Raw genomic sequence first — 15,329 nt, 5'->3', positions numbered from 1 at the left:
CAGAATGGACAACCAAGGATCCATTCTCAAAGAAGCAGAAATGGAGATACTAAACCGGTAAGATCTCCCCATGCATGGCAAAACAAATTTGTAAGTCAAATGCCATCATTTACTGGTTACTGTTTTGCATGCAATGCTTATGGCCATAGAGCAGAGGAATGTAGAAAGATATCTAGAAAGAACAATATAAGATCTCATAGACAACATGCACATCAACAAAATGTATCCAGGAGTAGATACATGCATGTTCCCTCTCTGAGTTATGTAAATGTTGTTTGTCATAAATGCAATGGTTTTGGGCATAAAGAGTTTGAATGCAGGAAAAGGAACCTACAATCATATGGAGGCCAGTACAGAAACTATGCTCTGCAGAAAGGTGAATATAGAGCATGTGAAAGTCAGAAACCAACTTGGAATCAAAGGAAAAATGTCCTTGCAGGTGCAAGAAGTCCACCGGTTTCGGTTGCTAGTCACAACAACATGACCAGAAGGAGATGGTCAAACCGGTATGTCAAGAGATTCCCCAAACATGAAGTTGGGATGGATGTTGTGTGCTACTATAGAACTACTTTTGGCTGTGTTGGAGAATCAGGAAATGGAAGGACCCATCAACAGAAGAAGGAAAGACCTGCTCCCAAGCCTAAAAACAAGAAGATGAAGGAGACCAAGTAGGTATGGAGGAAGAAGACCATGGACCGACACTGTGCACTCATTGCACAAGTGATATCTCCTAAAGCCTAAAGGAGATGTAGGATCTTAGGGGGAGCAGTACATTGAATTTATTATTCACCCCCTCAATGAAGAAGGCAACATGGAAGAACATGTTGTTGCCAATATGAAGGATGGAAATGAAAAGATAAGTGTGTGTAGAGGCTGCATTAACTACACACTTACATATCAGTGTTGGATTGTTAACCGGTATGTGCAGGATGTTACCGACATAAATGCTAATAGGTGCTTGCAAGGTGTGTAAGACAATGAGGTTAGAGATCACTGCAATAGCCCCGATAGCATGTAGTGATGTTATGTCTCAGGAGGTGTTGATGAAGACCTGAAAGACATTTGTTGGCCCTGTGATTGATCATGCATGCTTGCATGCTTTTGGGTTAACTGGTTTGATTCTTGACATGATGATAACATGGTCTAGCATTGTGAAGATCTAGGATCATGTCATAGGCTGTGGTGGATATAATGGAATTGAAGGATCATCAAATGATCACATATGAACAACTAAATCGGTATATGGTGAAGATTAGAGTCTCGGTATTATACCTGACCGATGATAAGAACCTGAGATGTATGACTTAGGGGGAATTCAAGAGCCTCATAATGAAGAGTTGACTTGCTTGAACTTGCAAGGATACTGACTGCCAAACTGCAGGAGATGGAAATTGTAGAGGTGTTGCAGGTTGACCGACAGGTGAGTAGTATCCACTAACACATCAACAATTGGTATCAGTCTTTCTGCAAATTGAGTTCAAATGGCTTCGGATCTGCATACTCAATTGGTGTCAGTTGATGGTTAAGATCCCCATCTCAAGTGTTGTGACTTGAGAAGATGTAACAGTTAGTGATAAGATAACAAGTGGTATGAAAGGAGGAGATGCATCCAATGAAGACAAAGGGAGAGAAAGTATTTTGTCAATGATCGGTACATACGAAGAGAAATAATATCCTGACAGTGCCCTTTTCCATTGTTGTCAAAGGGGGAGAAGGATTTTGTAGTATATCAGATACTACATGTGTGTGAATCCATGGATCACAGTAAGGGGGAGAAAAGACTATGTAGCATGTCGGATACTACATGTGTTGACATCAATGCCAAAGGGGGAGATTGTTGGCATTGTGTTGTCATTGATGTCAACCGGTATGCGATGACTATCGGTAGAAGAAATGTGTGTGCAACACTTCTATGAAGGAGTACAGGATGCGATATCTCAGATATCACCTTGTGTTGCAGTACACTGGTAAGGTAAGGAAGATGACCTCAGGTGTCACCAGTACACGAGTTAGTGCCTGACTTGTGTGATGAGATAGAGAGGTGTTTGAGCGGTTGTTTGTGATGAAGATGCAGTCATCATAAGAAGCAATGACTGACAGTGAATGTGCTCACACCAGATCACATGTGCCTGTTTGAAGAGATGTTGCACAAACAAGCAAGTCACATGAAGTGCACTGCAATATGCAAAAGACAAGGTGTTACTCCACCGGTAAGTGGAGCTTATCTCCTATTATGTATTGTGTGCATTATAGTTAGGTGAGATAAGAGTGAAGAGGTAAAGGCAAGTACTTGAAGGATCACACTGGATCTACCGGTGAATTGAGGGAATGCCTTAAGTGCATGAGATCAGGGTTATGCACTGGACCGATAGAGAAGGCATGTTGAGATGCCAGCACAGAGGAAATGTGAAGTGTTTGTCACCTTGACAAACTGGTAGAGGAATGAACAACATTGATCAGGGAGAAGGCAACACTAAGAAGATGTAGTCAAAAGTAGATTGACCTAATTGAAGATGGAGTCTTGTGAAGGTTGATGACATGGTGTCATCAAGAGTGGTAACCGGCATGTAAGCCCAATGATAATATGGACAAGGTGCAAATACAAAAGACTTCCCACTTGATGGGAATGTGCATGCTTAGGTTAGTCATGTCTGAAGACCAGTTTAAGTGTTCCATCGATAGTTCAATAGAGTGCAGACATGATGAGTGAACCGGTAGAATGTGAGATACCAATAGAGTTGGTAAACCACCAGAAAGGAGGAACTGGTAGAATGTTTGGTCGGTGATCCTATGTGGACGACATGAAGAGTCAATGTGGCAGAGTTGGTCGACTTGGATGCCACATGGAATCAAGATGGCGAGCTTGCACCAGATGAAGATAGAATGTACATCGACGGGGTAGGTATAGAGTTGGTCGACTTTAAAGGAGACTGTGAAGCTCGAGGTGAAGCTGCAGAAGTGCGCGACTCGAGATTAAACAAACAAGAGAGGATCGAGGATAGACTGATTGAGTGGATCAGAGTAGTTGAAGCAACCCATCATGCCATTAATGATGATTGACCAAGAAGTATGCAGACAAATTGTCTGCATGTTGCTGAAGAAGGAATGCATGTTTTGGAAGGCGCGTTGATGGTAGACTCGTGCAGATGGATGTCAGGGAGATCAGATCGAGCAAGATCTGATTGGATTTGGTTTTCCTTGAGGATGGTGAGGAAACCCTAACCGCCTGATCTTGAATTGGGCTTTGGCAGGAAAACCTGGCTATAAGTATGAAGGCCAATGAGATTGTTTGTGGCTGTTGCATAGAAGAACATAGTGCTACTGCGAAGTGTGAGACTTCTGCATGTAAGAGAAAATCAGCCAAGTGCTTAAGGAGCATCTGAGAAGTGAGTGAGAGTGAGGGAGAACCTGGTTGTAGCGTTCAATCAGTAGGAGAGAAGAACTTGTAGTGTTCATATCGACAAAGTAGAAGTGAAGGAGGCTGCAGAGAAGGCAAACAGAGAACTGACAAAGTGTTATACCGGTGAAAAGCAAAGAGTAAGGTGGAGATCCAACAAAGAAGAAGAAGAGGAGAGGTGTACCAGTAGGGCTTTCCGGCAAAGAAGCAGCAGGTGAAGAGCAGCAGAGAAGTGAGTCGGTGAAGCAGAGAAGGTATCTCACTGACAAAGTAAGATATATGTAATGGTTGCAAGATTCATTTGCAATAAGATAACTACTTTTGTATTTGAAGTTTACATTGTAATCACTGAGTTGTAGCTCAGTGCAGGGGTTGTAGCTCCTTTGGGTTGTAGCCCATAAACAAGTTAGGGGTTGGTGCTCCTTGGGTTGGTGGCCTAAATATTGTAACAATTTTCATTGTGAGGCTGTATTGGAGCAGTAGACTCCAGTAGCAATGCTTACCGAGGTTTTTCCCATTCTGGGTTTTCCTCGCACATCCTGGTGTTATGAGATGTCTCTTTGTGTGTGATTGTTTTGAGTTGGTCTCCTCATTAACCGGTATGTCTCCATTGTGTTAGATCCCATAACTGACATACACACATAAGTTAGTTAAAGGGTAAAAGATTAAGAACCACAGATTCACCCCCCTCTTAATGGTGCATTGTGTCTGACAAAGAGGAGGTATATGATTTCCATCATTCTTGCGCAATAATCATATTCAAGTTCCTATGGCTAAAGAGTTTTGGTTCAGGCATGTAGCCCAAGCCTCCTTTGAGATTTTTGCATTGATAACTTGGAATATCTATCATTAGTTTGCAATGGGGATTTTACTTGCAAGAGTCTTTGTATCTCATTGATCCCATTTCATGGTTGCATCTAGGCCAATAGGTCTAGGAGTTGAATTATACATACACTTTCACAAGCCCTTGTTGAGTAGGGCCATTTCATTTGATCCTTCTAGAGATAGAATCCTTATTGTCCAAGGATCTCAAAATTAATTGATCAATGATCTAATGTAGATTCAATAAATAAAGGAAAACATTTTTCCAACATAAACAAGCTATCTAGAAATTAAAGATCTCCTTGATAGATTTTGATTTGAGCACTTCACTAACAACCACATTTGTGAAAAAAAGCCCAGGCAATTTGAATTTTCTCAACAAGAAATTTCATAAAGGAAAATTTAGTAATCTAATTAACTTCAAGAAGAGATATTGAAGTGAAACCTTGGAAATGTTGAAGCCATAATCAAGGACAAACTCATGTACATCATCTGGACTTTTCCTTTCTTCCTAGTCTCTTGTGCCATGGACTCTTCAATGCACTATGATGCAATGCAACTTAATTGTGATGGAGTGCTAGGTTGTAATAAAGAAAGAAGACAACACAGATGAAAGAATATAAACTACATGAGAGAATCAGATTGTGAAAAGAAATCTTTATAGTGGCAAAATTTTTACTTTCTCCATTAAGTGAATACTTGTTAAGAAAGTGTAATATACCCTTTTCAAATAGAATTTAATTATATAATTATAAAATATGAATAAATGATCAAAGGGCAAGAAGTAAAGATTTCTGAATTTTAGAGTTCAGTGCTAAAGGACATTTAGATGTATTTATCTATCAAGTAGGGGAGAGGTGTGGATACATGCACACCCTAACTTCAGAGGGTGGAAGCCATGTGGACCCTAAACCAATTTTTTTTGTTGCCCAAATCGACACCTGATTGGACAACCCCAAAACATGATTTTTTCCCTTGTCGAATGCATCTATCACGTGTTTTGACTTGATTTGTCCTACGTGTCAAAAAAAACCCCAAATTGTGCATTGACCGAAACGTCGAAGGCCCCACCTCGACACTTTCCTCTTTACCTTTATCTCCCGGTTCCAATTACCTTTTCTACCATTCATTTCACCTATGGCAGTAAACCATCTTCCATATGTAGTCAAGGCGGTAACTACACACACACTGCCATCTCATTTTCTTCCTCTTACTGGCAGCAACTTATTCATCTCCTTGTCCACTTTCACTAAGGGAGTGAATGATTTGGTCAACATGTAACTTGCCCTGAGTCCTGCATCTCCTTTAAGCCATAGGAGATATCACTTGTGCATTGAATGCAGAATGTCGGTCCATGCTCTTATCTTCCATCTTCTTCCTCCATGTCTGCTTGATTTCTTTCCTTTTCACAATTGTAGTTTCGGGAGCAGTGTTGACCTTCTTCTCCTCATTGGTCCTCTCTCTGCAGATAGTGCTATAGTAGCATACAACATACATGAAAATCTCATGATTGGGGAACCTCCTAACATATCGGTTCGCTCTTCCTTTTCTGATCATGCCATTTATGCAAGTTTATGCTGCTCATATCCCCTGTAACTTCTCTCACACTGAGCACGATTGATCAATTGGTTTCCATAGGAATGCACATTCTTCTTCCTGCATTCATAACTTCTATGACCTAATCCATTGTAGGTATAACACACAATGTTTACATTTTTAGAAGCAACACAAGGATTCTTGTTAGCATAATCGGGAAAGGGAACATGCATGTTTCTACTTTGTGAAACATCCTGCTTGTATGCATGAAATCTATAGCCACCTGATTTATTATGCCTAGGAAGAACACTCTATCTATTCCTAGACCTTATTTTACATTCTTCTACCCTATGGCCATAATCTTTACATGCAAAATGATAAACAGAGAAAAGAGGCTTATTACTTACAAAATTATTCTTTCAAACATGAGGTGATCTTACCAATTTGGCATATCCATCTCTACTTCTCTGAGAATGGATCCTGGGTTGTCCATTCTCTACAGGTCTTCCATCAAATCCCTTCTTCTTCCACATTTGACTTGATGTGTGGGCAACAATATCTCCTTGTCTTCTACTAGTGGAAGGCCTTCTAGGTTGCCTTCTCATGTTCTTGCTTCTGGAGAAGCTATCTTCTCCTATTTTCCCTTTTCCTTTCAGATCTGCATTGTTCCTCCATGCAACACCATTCTTCATCGTTAGCTTCATGTCCTCACCGGTTGTAGTCAGAATTATCCTTTTCTTTGGACCATTTTGATAGTGAAGGTTTGACCCTTTCCATGTCCATTTGAGGAGACAAATTGAATATCTTTGTGGGAGGTCTCCTTGCTTGTAGAGCATTCACCGATACTACATCATAATCCACCATTGTCCTTGGAATTTTTTTGTTGGCTTGACATCTTATCCAAGGCTTCAGTGCCACCATCATACTTCTTTCTCAGTTTAAGCTCATGTTGGCACTTTTCAAGTTCTAAAGTAAGCTTTGAAACTTCATCCTTAAGATTATGACACTCATTTCCTTTAGTCTCCACTTTTTGTTGCAACTTCTGACATATTTTCTTTTGGGCATCAAGCTCTGATTCTAAATCATTACACCTGCATTTCATGGTGTCATCTTGATGCGTCTTCAACACTGAGATACATTTCTTAGAATCTTCAAGACATCGGATCAACCGATTTTGCTCAACAACCGCAACATTCTCAAACAACTTGTATTCATTTCTCAGATACTCCATTTCACTTTTCAGGTCCTGACATCCTTTGTCCCTAGACTTTATATCTAGTAGTAACTCCTCACATCTTCTCTCCTTGGCATGCAAGGTATATTTCAAATCATCCGCCATTGTTTTTGCCTCATCTAGTTGAGTGGTCAATAAACTGACCTTTTTGTTTGAATCTTCAAGGCATGTTCTCAACTGGCTGCATTCTTCATGAATTGATTTCTTGTAATCCTTAAGTTCATTTCTAATATTTTTCAATTCATCAAGGTCACTTAGCAATTCATCTTCTAGATCAACTTCTGCATCTTCTTCTTCTTCTTCATCATCACTTCCAAATAGATCTCGTCAGCTAGATCTATCTACCTTGTCTCCTTCTTCTTCATCTTCTTCATTGTCGCTGCCAAACACATCATACCGGTGGGATCTATTTGCATTATCCCCTTTTGATGTGTGATTCTCAATATCTATCTCATGGGCCATGAAGAGATGAGTTTCCTCATCACCATTGCTACTACAACAATCTGATCTACTTCTGTCATCTGCACATGTTTCTGCTACATTGTTCTTCTCACTCTCACAAATTGATTCAGTGGTGTAGGGTTCATTTCCATACAGATTCTTCAGTCTATCCCATAGACTCCGTGCCGATCTGCATTTATCCACTTGTGAAGAGACATCATCGGTGATCCCACTGAGTATAGCCTTCATGACTTCTTCATTGCATATGCATCTTCTTTCTTCTTCAGAGTCGATGGGAGGACAAACATTCCTAGGAAGGCCATTAACTACTGACATCCATACATCAAACCCTAGAGAGGACAAGTAGACTTCCATTCTACAACTCCAGATGGAATAGTTTGAACCATAAAAAACTGGAGCAGGGATTGATACTAAACAAACCATTGCGTCCTAGACAAGATCTACCCAATCAAGAGAAATCTTTATAAATAGGGTACCTAGTCTCTGATACCAATTGTTAGACACAAAGCACTACTGAGAGGGGGGCAAATACGTGGTTCTCAATCTTTTCCCTATAACTATCTTATGAGAGTATACCGATTCACTGATCTAACTCAATGTAGACATACCGGTTAGTGGGGAGACCAACACAAATGCAATCACACACAAAGGAACATCACATAACAGTAATATGTATGAGGGAAACCCAAGATGGGAAAAACCTCGGTGAGCAATGTTGTTGGAGTCTACTGCTCCAATCCAGCCTCACAATGAAATCTAATACAAAGTTTCGGGAACCAACCCAAGGATCTTCAACCCCTGATTTAGGGCACCAACCCAAGGAGCACCAACCCCTAACTGATTTATGGGCTACAACCCAAAGGAGATGCAACCCGTTCTAGTTTATGGGCACCAACCCAAAGGAGCTACAACCCCTGCACCGAGCTACAACTCAATGATCACAATGATAGCTTCGAATAAAATAGTAGTTATTCTGTTACGAGTGAATCTTGTAAACTTTTGATATACCTTACTCTACTGGTGAGACACCTTGACTGCTACACCGGTTCACCTCTTTCTGCTGCTACTTTACCGGTTTACACTCTATCGGTTCTCTCTACTAGTTGCCTCTTCTCTCAACTGCTTTGTTGCTCTCCACCACCAGTCTTGATAACTCAGTCAGATATCTATCATTTGATTCTTTCCGGTCCTCAGCTTCCCTTCTCTAGAATCTGGTATGTCTCTTTTATGCCAGTTTACTCACCACCAGTTTCCTCCTCTATCAGACTCAATGGCCAACTAGCGGTTGCCTCGCTCTTACCGGTTGAACTCTTCAACTTGATTCTCTCTCACACTCTGAATCTCAATGAGCACTTGACTGATTTTCTCTCTTTTCCAACAACAACACTCTCTTCTTCAACACTCAATCACTTTGCAACAGTTATATCCTCTCCCAGCCAGCAACCACTAACAATATGTTTGGCTTGCATATTTATAGTCTAGTCTTCCCGCCAAAAGCCATATTCAAACTTGGCGCCTTAGGATTTTCTTCATAGATCACGACACACAGAATCCAATCAGAACTAATTGGATCTTGACTCAATGATGGCCAACTTGCACATTTTTTCCATCTTCATGCCTTTCAGAACATGCCTTCCTTTTTCAGCAACCTGCAACCAATCTGTCGGCACACCTCTTGGCCAATCACCATTAATGACTTGATGGATTGCTTCAAAAATTTGATCTACATCCAGACAATCTGTATCAATAAGTGCACACCATGGATATGGTCAGATTCGTCCTGCCTTGAGCTGCAACACCTCTGCAAACAACCCTCGAACTTCGCAGTCACCATTAATGCTAGACCAACTTCCAACTACCTCATCGTTACTCTACACTGACCTGTGCAAGTTCACTACTTCACCTCTACGTGGCATTACTGTTGGTATCCTCCTTGGCACACTTCTCTGTCGGTTTAGCTTAGTCATCGACCACCCACATAACTGATACACACATACCCATTCACTGACCCTAACGACTGAAATCACCTTGTCAGTTATCCTTCCTGCCATCACCTTTTCTATCCTGTCGGTGTAACCCTTATGTCTAGACTTCATTGCTTTGTCGGTGAAACACCTCCTGAATATGTTCACTTACCAGCAACATAGCTACTCCGACAACTCTCCCTATCCTTTAGTTTCCTGGACTTCACTTTATCAGGTGAGAACCTTATCTTGCTTGTCTCTTCTCTAATGTTTCATCGGTTGACATAACATGTCAACTATCACCAATGTAGATTCTAGTAGATGTGTCTGTCGATGGACAACATACTTTCGTTCTTGCCGATGAGACACATTGATGACACCAAGTTATCACACTCCAGCTGTTGTACATCAACCTTCATCGACATCCTGGTATCACCATGTATGTTCCTGCAGACTCACTAGCACCCTTCTTCATCTAACAGATTCTCCTCTCAACTGGTTTGTCAAGATGACAAATACACCATCTCAACACCTTATTTTTTCTTCAATGTCCCAGTAGCATACCTTGTTTTCACTTTCTTATCTGGTGTGCATTTATGATCTCATACTCTGGAGGCTTCCTCATCTTCCACTTGTTCATTCGACCTCTGCATTCAATCACCTGCCTATCTCAGGGAATCATTCTATCGGTACAAGTGTGAATTTATTGAGGGGAGGATACATCTTCAACATGACATATGTCTCGGTGTCCTTCATATGTCAGATTTCTCACAGAAGCATCATACTCTGTCAACCTATCACATAACTTGTGATAGCTTTTTCATGTAGTGGGAGTTCGACTGGTTAACATCATACTAGTAATCTAGTGGCCTGCACAAATTACCTCCGGTGTTGATGCGATTCAAATAACTTTCCACCTCTTCATCAAAATTAGCCTCCCAGTATGCGTTATCTTTCATGTCAGTTGCATGCATCACTATGTCAACAACCTTTTACTCACTGGCCTCTTAACTGCACCACTAGTATACCGGTACATACCGGTTCATCGTTGTGCATACTGATGGTCACCAATGACAACACATCAACTCTTCTCCTATACTAGTTATCCTGCTATACCAGTTGACATCAATGACAACACAATGCCAACAATCTCCCCCTTTGGCATTGATGTCAACTCATGTAGTATCCGGTAGACTATAATATCTTTCTTCCCCTTTGACAACAATGGCAAAGGGCACTGTCAACAATCTTTCTCACCTTTTTTACCAGGTGCATCTCCCTCTTTGAATATTATGCACAACATCATCTCAATCATCAACACTTGAGATGGAAAGCTCAGGTACCAAACAATCCTTAACAACATACACTGGTCTCTCTCCTTCTTTCACTCAGAACCAGTTGAGGAAATGAATTTCTTCACTTGTGCATGAGGTCCTACCAGTTTGCCAGACTTCTCTTACTTTCAACTGATGACCCATAGTCAGATGAGCAATTTCTTTTCTAGTATTATCAATCATCTGCTTGATCTGCTTTTGTGTTCAGTATATCTGATATTAATCTGAAGTGTGGCCCTGAAATCCTCCTTATACACAAACCTTTGATCTTCATCAATTCATACAGGTCCTAAACTGGGACACACATCTATACCTATGACATCCATCATCATGACCACAATGCCAACTGCAAGTCACATATCCAACCGGTTGACCCATAAAGATGTATGCACATAAGGTCAGCAATCGAAGCAACACATGTCATTCAGGTCCTTTCCAATATCACCTGAGACATAACATCATCCATCTAGGCTACCAAAGTTACTGCATTGATCCCTCAACTCATTGACTTACATAACCTGCAACACTGATCAACATCCATGCCGGTACCATGCTGCATATACCGGTCTCTTATCTCTACCGGGACACTTTCCTCTTTACCTTTATCTCTCAGTTCCAATTATCTTTGCTACCATTCATTTCACCTGTAGCAGTAAACCATCTTCCATGTGTAGTCAAGGCGGTAATTACACACACATTGCCACCTTATTTTCTTCCTCTTACCGACAACATCTTGTTCATCTCCTTGTCCACTTTCACTAAGGAGGTGAATGATTTGGTCAACATGTAACTCCCCCTGAGTCCTGCATCTCCTTTAAGCCATAGGAGAGATATCACTTGTGCATTGAATGCACAATTCCGGTCCATGCTCTTATCTTCCGGCTTCTTCCTCCATGTCTGCTTGATTTCTTTCCTTTCCACATCTACAGTTTTGGGAGTAGTGTTGACCTTCTCTTCATTGGTCCTCTCTCTACAGATAATGCTATAGTACCATACAATATCCATGGCAATCTCATGATTGGGGAACCTTCTAACATATCGGTTTTCTCTTCCTTTTCTGATCATGCAATTGTGGCTGGTTACCGGTTTCCTTGAATTCCTTGATTGTGCTTGAACATTTCTCCTCTTGTTCCAAGAACATCTATGCTACTCATATCCCCTGTAACTGCTCTCACATTGAGCAAGATTGATCCACCGGTTTCCATAGGAATGCACATTCTTCTTCCCGCATTCATAACTTCTATGACCTCATCCATTGCAGTTATAAAACACAATATGTACATTGTTAGAAGCAACACAAAGATTCTTGTTAGCATAATCGAGAAAGGGAACTTGCATGTTTCTACTATGTGAAACATTCTGCTTGTATGCATGAAATCTATAGCCACCTGATTTATTATACCTAGGAAGAACACTCTATCTATTCATACACCTCATTTTACATTCTTCTGCCCTATGGCCATAATCTTTACATGCAAAACAATAATCGGAGAAAGGAGGCTTATTACTTACAAATTTATTCTACCAAACATGAGGTGACCTTACCAATTTGGCATCTCCATCTCTGCTTCTCCGGGAATGGATCCTGGGTTGTCCATTCTCTATAGGTCTTCCATCAGATCCCTTCTTCTTCCACACTTGACTTGATGTGTGGGAAACAACATCTCCTTGTCTTCTACTGGTGGAAGGCCTTCTAGGCTGTCTTCTCATGTTCTTGCTTCTAGAGAAGCTATCTTCTCCTATTTTCCCTTTTCCTTTCAGATCTGCATTGTTCCTCCATGTAGCACCATTCTTTATCCTCAACTTCATGTCCTCACCAAATGTAGTCAGATCTATCCTTTTCTTTGGAGCATTTCTGACAATGAAGGTTTGACCCTTTCCATGTCCATTTGAGGAGACAAATTGAATATCTTTGTGGGAGGTCTCCTTGCTTGTAGAGCATTCACTGATACCCCATCCTAATCCTCCATTATCCTTGGAATGTTTCTGCTGGCTTAAAATCTTATCCAAGCCTTCAGTTCCACCATCATACTTCTTTCTCAGTTTGAGCTCATCTTGGCACTTTTCAAGTTCTAAAGTAAGCTTTGAAACTTCATCCTTAAGATTACGATATTCATTTCCTTTAGTCTCCACTTTTTGCTGCAGCTTCTCACATATTATCTTTTGGGAATCTAGCTCTGACTCTAAATCATTGCACCTGCACTTCATGGTGTCATCTTGATGAGTCTTTAACATTGAGATACATTTCTCAGAATCTTCAAGACATCTGATCAACCGATTTTGCTCAAGAACCACAACATTCTTAAACAACTTTTATTCATTTCTTAGATTCTCCATTTCACTTTTCAGGTCCTAACATCCTTTGTCCCTACTCTTCATATCTAGCAGCTACTCCTCACATCTTCTCTCCTTGGCATGCAAGATAGAGTTCAAATCATCCGCCATTCTTTTTGCCTCATCTAGTTGAGTGGTGAATACACTGACCTTTTTGTTTGAATCTTCAAGGCATGTTCTCAACTGGCTACATTCTTCATGAACTGATTTCTTGTAATCCTTAAGTTCATGTAAAATATTTTTCAATTCATCAAGGGCACTTAGAAATTCACCTTCTAGATCAACTTCTGCATCTTCTGCTTCTTCATCATCACTTACAAATAGATCTTGGCGGCTAGATCTTTCTACCTTGTCTCCTTCTTCTTCATCTTCTTCATTGTCACTGCTAAACACATCATATTGGTGGGATCTATCTACATTATCCCCTTTTGATATGTGATTATCAATATCTATCTCATGGGCCATGAAGAGATGAGTCTCCTCATCACCATTGCTACTGCAACAATCTGATCTGCCTCGGTCATCTGCACATGTTTCTGTTGCATTGTTCTTCTCACTCTCACAAACTGATTCAGTGGTGCAGGGTTCATTTCCATACAGCTTATTCAGTCTATCCCATAGACTCTTTGTCGATCTGCATTTATCCACTTGTGAAGAGACATCACCGGTGAGCCCACTAAATATAGCCTTCATGACTTCTTTATTGTACATGCATCTTCTTTCTTCTTCAGAGCAGGTGGGAGGACAAACATTCCTAGGAAGGCCATTAACTACTGACATCCATACATCAAACCCTAGATAGGACAAGTAGACTTCCATTCTACAACTCCAGATGGAATAGTTTGAACCATAAAAAACATTGTGTCCTAGAAATGATCTACCCAAGCGAGAGAAAGCTTGATAAACAGGGTACCTAGTCTCTGATACCAATTGTTAGACACAATGCACCATTGAGTGGGGGGTGAATCAGTGGTTCTTAATGTTTTCCCTATAACTATCTTATGAGAGTATACCAGTTCACTGATCTAACTCAATATAGACATACCGGTAAGTTGGGAGACCGATACAAATACAATCACACACAAAGGAACATCACATAACACCAATATGTATGAGGAAAACCCAAGATTGGAAAAACCTCAGTGAGCAATGTTGTTGGAGTCTACTGCTCCAATCCAGCCTCACAATGAAATATAATACAAATTTTAGGGCACCAACCCAAGGAGATTCAAACCCTGATTTAGGGCACCAACCCCTAACTGATTTATGGGCTATAACCCAAAGGAGCTACAAACCCTGCTAGTTCATGGGCACCAATCCAAAGGAGATACAACCCCTGCACCGCACTACAAATTAGTGATCACAATGATAGCTTCAAATACAAAAGTAGTTATTCTATTACAAGTGAATCTTGCAACCATTTCATATACCTTACTCTGCTGGTGAGACACCTTCACTGCTACACCGGCTCACCTCTCTCTACTATTGCTTTACCGGTTTACACTCTACTAGTTCTCTATGTTGGTCGTCTCTTCTCTCAACTGCTTGGCTTCTCTCCACGATCGGTCTTGATAAATCAGTCAGATATCTATCATCTGATTCTTTCCAGTCCATAGCTTTCCTTCTTGGCAATCTGCTATGGCTCTTCTATGCTGGTTTAGTCACCACCAGTTTCCTCCTCTGTCAGACTTAATGGTTGATTACCAGTTGCCTCACTCTTATCAGTTGAACTCTTCAACCTGATTCTCTCTCACACTCTGACTCTTGATGAGACTGATTTTCTCTCTTTTCCTTCATCAACACTCTCTCCTTCAACACTCAATCACTTCATAGCAGTTATATCCTCTCCCAGCCAGCAACCACTAACAATATCTTTGGTTTGCATATTTATATTCTAGTCTTCCCGCCAAAAGCCATATTCAAACTTGGCACCTTAGGTTTTTCTTGACAGATCACAAAACACACAAAATCCAATTAGATCTAATTAGATCTCGACTCAGTGATGGTCAGCCTGCACATTTTTGCCATCTTCACGCCTTTCAGAACATGCCTTCCTTTTTCAACAACCTACAACCAATCTGTCGGCACACCTCTTGGCCAATTACCATTAATGACTCGATGGATTGCTTCAACAACTTCAATCTACATCCAGACAATCTGCATTGATCAGTGCACACCATGCATACGGTCAGATTTATCCTGCTTCGAGCCACAACCCCTCTGCAAAAATCCCTCGAGCTTCACAG

At 40.8% G+C, this 15,329-nt stretch overlaps 1 protein-coding gene across 1 annotated transcript; it reads right to left on the bottom strand.

Annotated features, from left to right (window-relative positions):
• Window positions 1-6,605: 6,605 nt before the first annotated feature.
• LOC131874146 (uncharacterized) lies at window positions 6,606-13,548 on the bottom strand. The gene is made up of 3 exons (XM_059217390.1): window positions 13,234-13,548; window positions 12,702-12,975; window positions 6,606-7,288 (listed from the first exon to the last, which is right to left on the bottom strand). The coding sequence occupies exons 1-3, from the start codon at window positions 13,546-13,548 to the stop codon at window positions 6,606-6,608; spliced, it is 1,272 nt and encodes a 423-aa protein (XP_059073373.1).
• Between the last annotated feature and the right edge of the window lie 1,781 nt (window positions 13,549-15,329).

This window comes from Cryptomeria japonica, chromosome 3 (genome assembly GCF_030272615.1).
Source record: "Cryptomeria japonica chromosome 3, Sugi_1.0, whole genome shotgun sequence".
NCBI lineage: Eukaryota > Viridiplantae > Streptophyta > Pinopsida > Cupressales > Cupressaceae > Cryptomeria > Cryptomeria japonica.
This window is presented reverse-complemented; position numbering and strand designations above follow the sequence as displayed.

What these genes read in the sequence shown, in the direction of transcription:
- LOC131874146 (XM_059217390.1), bottom strand. Translation starts at nt 13,548, where the DNA reads ATGGCCCATGAGATAGATATTGATAATCACATATCAAAAGGGGATAAT. An exon ending in TTGAAGATTCAAACAAAAAG is followed by an intron (nt 12,976 to 13,233) that starts GTCAGTGTATTC and finishes TCAATGTTAAAG; the next exon opens with ACTCATCAAGATGACACCAT. An exon ending in TAATGGAGGATTAGGATGGG is followed by an intron (nt 7,289 to 12,701) that starts GTATCAGTGAAT and finishes GTGATGATGAAG; the next exon opens with AAGAAGAAGAAGATGCAGAA.